Source organism: Sinocyclocheilus grahami, unplaced genomic scaffold (genome assembly GCF_001515645.1).
Source record: "Sinocyclocheilus grahami isolate Dianchi unplaced genomic scaffold, SAMN03320097.WGS_v1.1 scaffold447.1, whole genome shotgun sequence".
Lineage (NCBI taxonomy): Eukaryota > Metazoa > Chordata > Actinopteri > Cypriniformes > Cyprinidae > Sinocyclocheilus > Sinocyclocheilus grahami.
In genome coordinates, this window is record NW_015505626.1 from 565017 (window position 1) to 578282 (window position 13266).

Genomic DNA, 13266 nt, shown 5'->3' on the forward strand with positions numbered 1-13266 from the left:
AGATAGATAGATAGATAGATAGATAGATAGATAGATAGATAGATAGATAGATAGATAGATAGATAGATAGATAGATAGATAGATAGATAGATAGACGGACGGATGGATGGATACATATATAGATAGATGGATGGATGGATGGACGGACGGACGGATAGATAGACAGACAGACAGACAGATAGACAGATAGATAGATAGACAGATAGATAGATAGATAGAATTCTTAGTGATTCCACGCTACAAATGCGTGCAGATATGAACAGACTTTCTGAACTTTAGCAGCTCTTACAGTTGTTTAAATGCTTCAGATATTTATATAACAGGAGAGTTATTGAAAATGCTATTGTTCCTGTAAAGCAATGCTCTTCTCAGAGCTTCCCTCATGAATTACTAACACCCACAGCTCAATGAATAAATGATTCAGCACAAGCACTAACTCATGGCTGTGTGTATCAATAATCCCCTGATAATGAGCCGTCACTCATGTCAAATGCTATAGTTGTTTCTTTACATCATCTGGGCTAAAAATGAAATGAATGAGCTCATATTCTTTTGGGGAGCTATCATGTAGGTAGATGTTGATTTTCAGTTTATTTTCGGTATTCGGTTTAAAATCCATTAATATGACATCCTGACCTAGCTAGATTTCCAAAAACGCAGTGTCAGGCAGAATTTCATGTGTTTAGATTTGTTATAAAATTACAGTAAATACTCAGAATGGGGAAGAGGAACTTAGAATTGCATCTAGACGTTTTCCATTCTCCCTTTTTTATTTCTGTTTTTCGTACCAAACGTTTATTTTGCACAGACTTCCACGTAGCGTTTTCTGAAGTAAAAAAAAAAAAAAAGATTGAATAGATTTGCAACCAAAGCCAAACTAATAATTTTCACAGAAAACTGGAACGTCTTGTCAGTGAATGCTAATAATCCACTCTGAAGTCAGGAACATTGTGAGTGAAAATGTACTTTGAGATTGTCATCCAAGAATATGTGATAACAGAAATAAACCTGTTAAGTTTTTGCACGTTTTTGTTTCTCTGTTGTAAGTTTAAATTGACAAAATATATTCATAATGAGATACATATATAAAATAATTGATCTCACTCTGTCTCTTGAGTTAGGTATTTTGATGAAACCATAATGCACGTTCAAAATTTTGAACAAATAAAACGAAAAGGTCTTTAACTGCGTTTTAGTTGATCGCGGCCCCTACGGGTCAAAAGCTTTAATGTCAGCCATTGAATGCTGTTATCCTGCCAGTCAGGAAAATAGCTATCAAATCATCGCTTCCGCTAAAATTATTTATTCCGATTATTTTGACAGTTCTGTTCATGCGTTTCTTCAGGGCTCATATGTTGATCTGTGCTGCACTCTAGTGGTCAGGATCGATACATTACCTACACCTGAGATTTATCAAAATCACTCAAGCATAATTAATGCACTGTAAATAGAACAAAGAAAACAGCTGGAGGAGAATCGCAAGCAAATATGCAAACGAAGAAATAATTGGATTGTCAGATATTAAGTGCACTTCTTCAGTCTTGGTGATGCATTTCCAAAACCAAAACAGTTATGCAACATGTTCATATAGTGCAACTGTAAGAGCGTCGCGTCGCGACAAAGCACATATTTTAATAAAAATATATAGTTTAAACACTTTCTACGTATTTTTGGATTAAAGCATCTGCCAAAATGTATTTGTAATGTAATGTTTTTTCTGGATAAAGGAAGCACACATAGGCTTATGTATGGAAGGATGTGTGGATGCGTCCCTCTGGTCACTTGATTAGAGGCATTACTGTACAGGGAAGCGCGTCACGGATCCTCCCCCTCCATACCATAATAACCCGTCATGGCTTCCCAAACCCGCTTCTATATGCACCGATTCCACGCCCGCCGCCGTCTGCACCGACCAAACTCTCATCCGCGGTCACGGAGAGCATTGAAAACGACGCCCTTGACACATTTCCAACCAGGAACGGTCTGATTTCTGACTAGCATTGATGGATTGATTGTGCACTTGCGACACCGGCCGGGAAACCAGATGCATTGCTCACCGGATGCTCTCGGTTTCATTTGTTTGACTGGTTGTGAATGTGTCAGGAAGCACCTATAACACTGTAAATCTGCTCTCGTGTCATCTGTACAGTTCCTCGCGCGCTTCCTTGTTTCAGGCCAATTGCGGGACGGGCTGAAGCCACGGAGGAGGGGGTGGTCTCAGGTGTCCGGTTCTTTCCGTGATCCTGCGCCGGTGGAATTTTAAATCCGTTTCTCCAGCGGGATCTGCTCGTTGTTCTTTAGAACGCGTAATTGTTGCATTGCGCAGAACGTTCACATTGTCGCACTTGCTGATTATAGAACGTTTATATTATAACTTCTGCGGGATGACGATAACGTGTGTGGTTACATTGTAGCTCTCGCAGAATGAGCGTTTCGGAACGTTTCACCGTTTTACTGTAACAGTGCAGAAGTGAGCAGAGCAGCCCACCGGGGTCCGGTGTAAATATTCCACAAACGATAGAGGAGGAGTCGGTGCACGATAAAAGGGATGTGAACCGAGCGCAAAGAGCTTTGGACTCGGTTTAAAGCGCGCGCTCACTGTGTTCTCCTCCTCAGTTTGCTGGAAGTCCTGCTGCTTTATTATGAAGAGTGATCTCTCATAACAAGATTTGGGCATTATCAATCGGATTATGAGTGATCGTCCATGCAAAGTGACGCGAGGTTGACTTAGTTTCCGATCTTGAGGGGATTTATTTCTGTTCTTCTTTTTCTTCTGGAAACGCGTTGGCATCCAGGATGCACCCAGAAAGCAGTGAGAACACTGCAGGAGCAGCAGCCAGCGGGACACCCGCTTCGGAAGAATCGACCACTGAACCGCAGGCTGGACATACTGAGCAACTTGCAGAGGAGCACAAAGAGCCGCAGGAGTATGAGGAACAGGAGCGTAAGCTCGCCCCGGAGGACAGCACGGTGCAGCTGATACAAACCGGCTGCCCCGATAAGCGTCCGGCGACGCCGCCCGGCGCACACCCGGGACCGGGGTTCGTTCCCCCGGAGGGGGGCTTCGGCTGGGTCGTGGTGTTCGCTGCTACGTGGTGCAACGGCTCGATTTTCGGCATCCAGAACTCATTCGGGATTCTGCACATGATGCTGGTGAAAGACCATCAGGAACTGACGGACCAGGCGTCTCAGTTCAAAGTGGGTGAGTGTGTTTCAGTGTTTCACTAAGTGTTGTAAGTGTGAGGTGAAAGGAGATTGCAGGCACGCTTGATCCTGAGAGGCTTAAGGGATCATAACTGTTTTTTCGAGCCCCAGAGTCTGGTGGCAGCCGCCTGAAGCTGCTCTCTGGACCCGCCACAGACAGAGGGAGACGCCCACTCACATCACACACTGACACCTGCTACTGAGAAAACACGGGAACATAGGCTATTTGGGGGGGGGGGCGAAATATTTGGTCTAAAGGCAAAATAAATGTATGACACTATTTGTTAACATATGTCACCACAAAACTCGTATATGTATTTTTTTATAGTAGCCTATATGTATAGTATTGGAACAAAAGAGAAGTTTTGAAGACAAGGATGGTTTATAGTGACCACACCTGTATCTATATCTATATATCTATATACAGTGGTGTGAAAAAGTGTTGGCCCCCTTCCTGATTTCTTTTTTTTTTTGCATGTTTGTCACACTTTAATGTTTCAGATCATCAAACAAATTTAAATATTAGTCAAAGATAACACAAGTAAACGATTATTTTGACAATTAATAATGGATAATAATAATAATAATAATAATAATAAATGTTTCTTGAGCAGCAAATCAGCATATTAGAATGATTTCTGAAGGATCATGTGACACTGAAGACTGGAGTAATGATGCTGAAAATGTAGCTTTGATCACAAGAATAAATGACATTTTAAAATATATTCAAATAGAAAGCAGTTATTTTAAATAGTAAAAATATTTCACAATATTACTGCTTTTGCTGTATTTTGGATCAAATAAATCCAGGCTTGGTGAGCAGAAGAGATTCTTTAAAAAACAATAAAAATCTTACTGTTCAAAAACCTTTGACTGGTAGTGTATGTATCACACTCATAGTTGTTTTGGATAAGAATAAAACGTTAGGTCCGACAATATCGTGTCTTTTTTAATTTAAATCTAGATTTATTCGCATTGGCCCATGGAAACCTCTGTGAACACACTTCGCTTGACTTGGCCAAAAAAGCGCGGGGGACGAATTTAAGTTTTTATTAAAAAGTGTTTACGTATTCTACACTCATGGCACACACACACATTAGGATAGATTCCTGCCTCCGCTGCGAGTCCCAGTGAAGCACTTTACAGATTCAGCTTCTTCTCCTCCTGCCTGGCTCTTTGGCCCACATCACTCACTGCAGAGCAAGACTGTTCTTGATAATGCTGCTGTGAAAACGTGGGAAAAGCCGACGAGGAAGAAGTTGGGGTGAAGCAATCTTTATATTTACATTTACATTTAGTCATTTAGCAGATGCTTTTATCCAAAGCGACTTACAAATGAGGACAATAAAAGCAGTCAAAACTAACAAAAGAGCAACAATATATAAGTGCAAATGACAAGTCTCGGTTAGCCTAACGCAGTACACGTAGCAAGGTGTATATATATATACATATATATTATACACACACACATATATACACACACACACAAACATATATATATATATACACCTTGCTACGTATATATTATACACACACACAAAGAAAAACAAGTGGATAGAATAGAAGAAAAACAAGTAGATAGAATAGAAAAAATTGAAAGTTTGTTTTATATAGGCAGAGCAAAATACTTCATCGCTCCGTCTATAGCGCATTGTGATTGGGTGGTTTACGCTGTCAATACAGGAGACATGATGGTCCTTGGCAAAAAAACAAAACAAAACAAAAACATTCTGTCGGCTCCTTAAATGTGTCGGCCCACCGGGTAAATGCCCAGTATGCCCGATTACTAATCCAGCCCTGATTCCAATCTTTTGGCCGCCAGTGTATACTGACATCATTGTAATATGCTGATTTGGTGCTCAGTTATTAATCAGTTATTACTGATGCTCAATTATTAATGGTTCTTATCATTGTCAATGTTAAAAACAACTTTTGCAGCTTAATATTTTTGTGGCAACCATGATACATTTGTTTTCAGGATTCGTTGATGTCTTTACTATAACTTAAGTTATTGCATTCTTGGTAAATAAAAGTATCTTTCTATCTTTAAAAAAAAAAATCACTTACCCAAAAATGCTAGTATATCACAGTTTCCAATAATATATTTGGCAGCACAACTGTTTTCAACACTGACGATAATCAGAAATGCTTCTTGAGCAGCAAATCGGCATATTAAAATGATTTCTGAAGGATCATGTGACACTGAAGACTGGAGTAATGATGCTGAAAATTTAGATTTGCATCACAGGAATAAATGACATTTTAAAATGGTAAAATGTACAAGTGTATAATTAATTGTAAATTAAAATTGTAATATAAAAGTTATTTTTGTGATCATATTTTACAGTTTAACTGTTTTTACTGTATTTTTGATCAAATAAATGCAGCCTTGGTGAGCATAAAAAGTGTCTTTCGAAAACACGAAAAATGTTAATTATTTGAAACATTTGACCTACAGTGTATGTCAATATATCAAACCAGAATATTACTGAAGGTATCTAAAACCATCCCTTTACCATATCGCTCATTAACTCATCAGAAACTGATTTTCTGATTATTATTACAAAACGTTTTTACAGTTTTATTCTGGTCGTTGTAAAGTAGCAGCAATTTCACCGTTCAAAGAGTTTTGTAATTGCTTCGCTCCCATCCGGGCTTTCCATTTCTCACTCCATGCGCAAGGGTCAGAGAAATCATCAATCTATCCACACATTTCTCCTCAACACAGACCAGTGAAGTGAAGAAATAGTGGAAAGTCCTAGTGCTGATTTTTAATAATTTGCATCTTCCCAGTTATTTACAATATATCATCCATATGCTGTGCATCAGCATGATAAAACAGCATGTTAGCAGCTCTCACATTGTGTAGTAAACCAGACCAAGAGCTCATTCAGTGCTCAATGCAGTCGAAAGCAGTATCTGTCACGAACCCTTCTGAACCTGTGAATGTACCCAACAAACCCCCAAGCTCACTTCTGATCCTCTGCCCGAGCCAACGTGAGGGAAAACAAGACTGAGTCCACATGCTCATAATCTCGTAAATGTCTTGCAGGCCTCTGGATGTTGTTCAGGAAATTTCCATCTGTCTTTCATGCTGAGCTCCATTTTTACGGTCAACACGCAGTAAAAGTTCAGTTAGTTTTAATGTTCAGACACCCACTTGGCTGTACAACATCACTATTTGATGTTTACATCTGAATATTAATAAAATCAGGCCCATAGGAGGAGGACAAATGAGTGGTTTGAGGAGAGTACTAATGAGCGTTATGGAGAAGTGTGTTCGTTGGTTTCTCCCTCGTGTTTTATAAAGTGATACTGTGCAGAATGAAAATATGTGCATGAATTATTTGTGCCAGTGAATATTGTGAGTGTGTGTGTGTGTCTCTTCCTACTTTCAGGCCTGATTCAGTTTTGTGGGTCATTGTATGAAACTGCTGCCTTTTTCAGTTTGATATGGTGTTTTAAAAGGAATTTAAGATTAATTAATTGCCTTTGGCAAGCATTAGGCTAATACATTGAAAAAAATATTGTATGATTTATTTTGAAACTCTGAAAAAAGAATTTCACAAATAACTAAAGGGAAATTACAAGTACTGAATTTAACATGAAGTACAAATAATTATATAGTTTTTTTCTTGTAGAATGTACTCAATCTTTAAATTTTTTTTATTAATTATAAAAAATTATAAAGAAAAAATCTAATTATTCAATTCTTATTTTTGATTTAGATTTTTATATATAATTTGAATATAATGTAATAATTAATGTATGTATGTATGTATGCAAGTGTGTGTGTTTTAAATTAATAGAAAACTTTAACTTTATTTATTTTAACTTATTTATTATAAAATAATTATGATTCTTATCATGATAATTATAAGAGATACCAGTGTTGACAGTTTTACAATTTCATTTTATATTATAAATCTTGTTCTCAAGGTCATGAAACTAAGTGTTTCCTATATGTTTATGCTGATCAATCATCAATAGTTTACTATACAAAATCATTATAAAAGTGTTTTTTTTGTTTAAAGATCATACAAACTAAAAAAAAAGCACCCTCATGATTAAATGAATAAGTACAAAAAATTAGTGACTGGATTAGTGACTTTGCAAGGCTTTATTTAAAGACATGATCAACACAGGCAAGAGTCAGACAATGGCAGACAGGTATATAGAGGGCAAGACTGAAGAGTAATCCAACACAGGCGATGGTCCAGGCGAGTGGTAAACAGTATCCAAACAGGGCGAGACGAGAGGGGTAATCCAAGACAGGCGATATACTTCAGGGCAGGCAGAGATCAGACAAAATGAGATACACAGGCTAGGATCAAGACACAAATGACTAAGGCAATAAACAGGATTAAACTAGACTTTGACTCAGAAAACTTGGAATGGCTCCGGAATCTAGCTATCACTTGGTGAGCAATAAACGCTAGACAATACTCGGCGATTAGAGAAGGATTTGAGTGGTTGTTATATAGTGTGTGTGTGATTGGCTGCAGGTGAGTCCAATCAGTGCAATGGAGCATGGGAAATGTAGTCCAGGGTGACGTGCAACAATTTGTGTGGTGTGAGAGTCAATGTAATCAGAAGGTGACCTCTGGTGGCGAGCAGGCGGAAGACCATGGACCGGATTCGTGAGACTTGGAACTAGGGAAAACTGAGACACAAGAAACAGACAGAGCATATATGGTCTCAAGGACCGAGGCAGGAAACACAACAAGTTCATCAATATTTTCCCTGGTGACAACTGAACGGGCTCACTGACTGAAACTGGACAGGCAGACAGTTCACAAACAGGCTTACTGACTGAAACTGGACAGGCAGACAGTTCATAAACGGGCTCACAGACTAGGACTGGCAAGGCAGACGGTTCAACAGACACATTTGGGAAAACAGAACAGGCAGACAGTTCATAATTAGACTCACTAGCTAGGACTGGCAAGACAGACAGTTCCTGAATGGTCTCTAAGGCAGTGACAGGGTTAACGGGACAGACATGGAGTGCATTTATTTTTTCTGGGCTCATAACTGGACTAATGAGGCAGATAACAGGTTCCTTGTTTGGAACCAGACAGACAGATGGTTCAACATCAGACTCATTGGCTAAAACAGGACAGAAAGAAAGTTCAGAATCCGGTTTGTTAATTGAAACAAAATGGGCTGACAGTTCAAAACTGGATGTATTGGCTGAGATAGGATGAGCAGACTGTTCAAAACCAAGAGCATTGGCTGGAACTGAACTGACAAACAACGTATGGACTGATACTGGGCAGGCAGATAGTACTAGATCAGAATTGTTGATGGGATCGGAACAGACACGTGATTCCACCTCAGGCTCATTGAGGGAAATGGGACAGACAGATAATTCAAAAACTGATTCATGGGTTGATTCTGGACAGACTAACAGTTCATGATCAGACTGATTTATAGAAACTGGCAAGACAGAGAGTTCAAAATCAGACTCATTAGCAGCATCAAGACGGACAGACAGTTCACAATCAGCCTCTATGGCTGATTCAGAACAGGACGGCAGTTCGGAGATGGCCTCATCGGCCGGTTCAGAGCAAGGCAAGAGTTCACAGACAGCCTCCATAGCCGTGACAGGACAGGCAGAGAGTTCACAGACGGCCTCCATAGCCGTGACAGAACAGGCAGAGAGTTCACAGACGGCCTCCATAGCCGTGACAGGACAGGCAGAGAGTTCATTAATGGATACCACTGACACCTCTGGAGGTTCTGCAGCGGTTGCCGCCACCTCTAGAGGTTCTACAGCAGTAACATCAGGAAACAGGGAGAGTTCAGTAACAGTCTCTTTAGGGTTGGGTATCGATTGTGTTTTTAATGATACCTGTGCCAAATCGATACTTTTAAAATGGTACCGGTGCCTAAACGGTGCCTGAACCGATACTTAAAAAAAAAAAGAGCCAAAAAAAAAAAACTATGGATAACATTAAACATATTAAAAATAAATATACATAGCATTCACATACTCCTCGGATGCTCTCATTTCCCGAGTTGTGCTTCACTTACTCTAAGGCTAATTAATGTAGGGTCATTATTTAATACAAAACAATATTTAATAAAAAACCACACAATGTTTCTACTGTATCTCTGTCAATCACTCTGATATTTAGTTAAAATGAGTGAATTGACTGAGTGCTGTCTGTCACTGTCTTTAATCAGTTCTGTGAATGACTGTATGGTATGCCACATGCACTGTAATATGTTTTATATTAAATATTACATTTTCAAATGAAAATAGCAACATGATCGTTTTATAAAGTTCCATATTGGCACCGGGTTTCGGTACCCAACCCTAGGTCTCTTCGACCGCAACACGACAGGCTGAGAGTGCATTGCTGAGCGCCACCACCACGCAAGGAGCTGAAGCTAGCGCTTCCGCCTTGGGAGGTTCTGTGGTGGTGTATGCAGCCCAAACACACCATAAAGCAATCCCCATCAAGGGAAGCGCTTCAGACAGGGGAATCAGTTCAGGAACAGGAATGACAAAGTGAGTGGGTTTGGGAATACCAGCTGCGCATGCAGACACCAGCGGTGCATCCAGTGTGAGGATCTTCACTGACCTTGAAGATCTGGGTGCAACAGACAGGACGTGACATGACTCTGGACAAACAGCTAAAATGTGACATGACTCTGGAAGATCAGCTGAGGCGTGACGAGACTCTGGAAGATCAGCTGTGACTTGACTTGACACTGGAAGATCAGCTGAGGCGTGATGAGATTCTGGACGGGACTCCGAACGAACAGATGTAACTTGACTTGACGCATGAAGAGCAGCTTTGACTTGACTTGACTCAGAAATGGCAGCTGAGACATGACGGGGTGTAGTTGTGACCGCCATTTTGTGAGTGTGAACTGGTGCGTCCGCCATCTCAGTCACAGATGCGGTGTCGCATTCCTCCTCCGCGACACCCACAGTTAATGAAGAGCCAACACACAACAAAGCATAGTCCATAAACTGACAGAGTGATGAACGCGGACCCTCGCGTCTAAACTTAGACTTCAGTGGTTGATTAATGCCTTCGCAAAAAAACTCTATTAACACACAGTCCGGTAAATCAGAGTAATATGCAATGGCTAGATACTCTTGAATATAGTCCTCGAGCGATCGCTTGCTCTTGCAATGTCCATACCTGGCCAATGTTCATCCGAGAAGCTGCTGGATCCTTGTATTGGCCAAGCATTCTGTAACGGGGCGAACGAGACGAGAGACGTGCGGATCCATTTGCAAGGCTTTATTTAAAGACATGGCAAGAGTTGGACAATGGCAGACAAGTATATAGAGGGCCAGACTGAAGAGTAATCCGAAACACAGGCGATGGTCCAGGCGAGGGGTAAACAGTATCCGAACAGGGCGAGACGAGAGGGGTAATCCAAGACAGGTGATATACTTCACAGGCTGGGATCAAGTCACGAATGACTAAGGCAATAAACAGGATTAAACTAGACTTTGACTCAGAAAACTCGGAATGGCTCCGTAATCTAGCTATAACTTGGAAAGCAATAAACTCTAGACAATACTTGGCGATTAGAGAAGGATTTGAGGGGTTGTTATATAGTGTGTGTGTGATTGGCTGCAGGTGAGTCCAATCAGTGCAATGGAGCATGGGAAATGTAGTCCAGGGTGATGTGCAACAGTTTGTGTGGTGTGAGAGTCAATGTAATCAGAAGGCGACCTCTGGTGGCCAGCAGGCGGAAGACCATGGACCGGATTTGTGACAAGCATGTTTATCGCGCTTTAAACCATATGAGTTTAAACTTCTGATACACAGTTTTCTGAGTGCACACGGCTGTCACAGCATGTGAGTACTAAACTAAGTTCTCATTCACACACAAGTTTACGTTAAAAACACATGAGTTACAAAAAACAGTCGGTTATGTCTGTGAAGGTAAACAGCTGGGAAATAAATTGCATGTTTATTTTAGATCTGTGTGGCAGCAGGAATATTAAATAAATCAATAAATGCACTGCTCCCTTGTCTCCTCTGAGGCTGGGACTCTAAATCGTGTTCTGTGTTCGTCTGTGCAGCCAAAGGCAGAACAGTTAGCATGTTTTGCTCAAACTTTCGCCATGGCATTAGAACTGGTACACCGTTGTCGCTTGCGAAAACACAATGACGGCGCCGTGGGTACTTACAGATTAAGGGGCGGTAATATTATAATGAGATCCCTTTGCCACCTCACCAAGGGAGCGAAATCTGACGCGCTCATTTTCTCAGACGCTTGCAGAAAAAGACTTACCAAAACAAAGTTACTTGGTTAATCTTTTTCACATTTCCTTGGTTGGTAGATGCACCGGGGACCTGATTATAGCACTTAAAACCTGGAAAAGTCAGATTTTCATGATATTTCACCTTTTAAAGTTTTTACACCTGTATTAATTACACCTGTTTTCTAGAATGATCTTTCTGATTAAAACCGTTAGCATTTTCTATTTTCCAGAGCAAATACTGAAAACTTTCTGTTTCTTCTGTATCTTTTCTTTCTTCACAACGCTGAGGATTTGTAATAAAATTCTCCTACTCTGTCGCTCTCATTCTGTCTCTCTGCGTGACGGCCCTTTGTTTAATCTGCTGTGATGGCTGTGATGTGGGCGTGTGTTAGGGATTTGATTGGTCCGTGAGGGGCTCATGGGTAGTGTGGGAACACACAGAGCTTAAAGGGGCGTGTCCTGCGTCCCCCCCCCCCCCCCCCCCCCCCCCCCCCCAACAGACACTCCCACACAACTTTACATGCAGGTTAACACAAAAGCAGCTCTGTCTCAGCTGGGAACAAAATCAACTTTGAAACATTTCAGGTCATTTTGCTATGGATTGCTTGATTTTTTTAGTCTTTTAGTTAGATTCATCAGACATCAGAAATGACAAATAAGTGTTTTTTAATGATGAATAGGAAACAATCTTGTTATTATAAATGCATTCTTTCTGTTTGTGTTGATTATATGCAGTGTTGAAAATATTTTATTATTTTAGGATTATTTATTTTGTCCTAGTTTTTATTAACAATTAAATAATTATAATATACACTACCAGTCAAAAGTTTTTGGACAGTAAGATTTGTAATGTTTTTTTTAAAGAATTCTCTTCTGCTCACCAAGCCTGCATTTATTTGATCCAAAATATAGCAAAGCAGTAATATTGTGAAATATTTTTACTATTTAAAAAAACTGCTTTCTATTTGAATGTTTTAAAATGTAAAGCTGAATTTTAGCTGGTAGTGTGTATGTGTATATATGTCTATATATCTTAAAAATATTGTTATTAATTGGCAGATATTTATGTGTGTGTATGTGTTTTTTATTTTTGATTATATAGATTTAATATTTTATTACTAATTATGTTATTATACTATTTATATTAGTTATGTTAATTATATATGCAGGTGCATCTAAAAAAAATTTATATCATGAAAAAGTTCATTTTTTTTGTAACTTATTTCAAAAAGTGAAACTTTCATATATTCTTGATACATTACATGTAAAGTAAAACATTTCAAACGTGTTTTTGTTTTAATTTTGATGATTAGAGCGTACAGCTCATAATGAAGATCAATCAAAAAAAAAAAAGGATTTGCAAAACAGAAAAGCTCAAGTTCTTTAAAGTATGTTCAATTATGCACTCAATACTTGGTCGGGGCTCCTTTAGCACAAACTCCAGCATCAGTGAGGTGTGGCATGGAAGCGATCAGCCTGTGGCACTGCTGAGGCACTATTGAGTCTTCAGCTCGTCTGTATAGTTGAATCGACTGTTTCTCATCTTTCTCTTGAAAATATCCCATAGATTCCACATGGGGTTCAGTTCAGGCATGATGGGTGGCCAATCAAGCACAGTAATATCATGGTCAGCAAACCACTTGAAAGTGTTTTTTGCACTGTGGGCAGGTGCTAAAGTCCTGCTGGAAAAGGAAATCAGCATCTCCATAAAGCTTGTCAGCAGATGGAAGCATAAAGTGCTCCAAAATCTCCTGGTAGACGGCTGCATTGTCTTTGGACTTGATAAAACACAAGGACCAACACCAGCAGACGTCACGGCACCC

The 13266-nt window shown here is 39.8% G+C and overlaps 1 protein-coding gene across 1 annotated transcript in view; it reads left to right on the forward strand.

Annotated features, from left to right (window-relative positions):
- The first annotated feature begins 1757 nt into the window (after positions 1 to 1757).
- The window catches only part of slc16a2 (solute carrier family 16 member 2), a 56175-nt gene continuing 44666 nt past the window's right edge, over positions 1758 to 13266 (forward strand). The window contains exon 1 of the mRNA XM_016234216.1: positions 1758 to 3202. Within this exon, the coding sequence (XP_016089702.1) occupies positions 2797 to 3202 (406 nt within the window). The 5' untranslated portion in view covers positions 1758 to 2796. The remainder of the gene's footprint in view (positions 3203 to 13266) is intronic.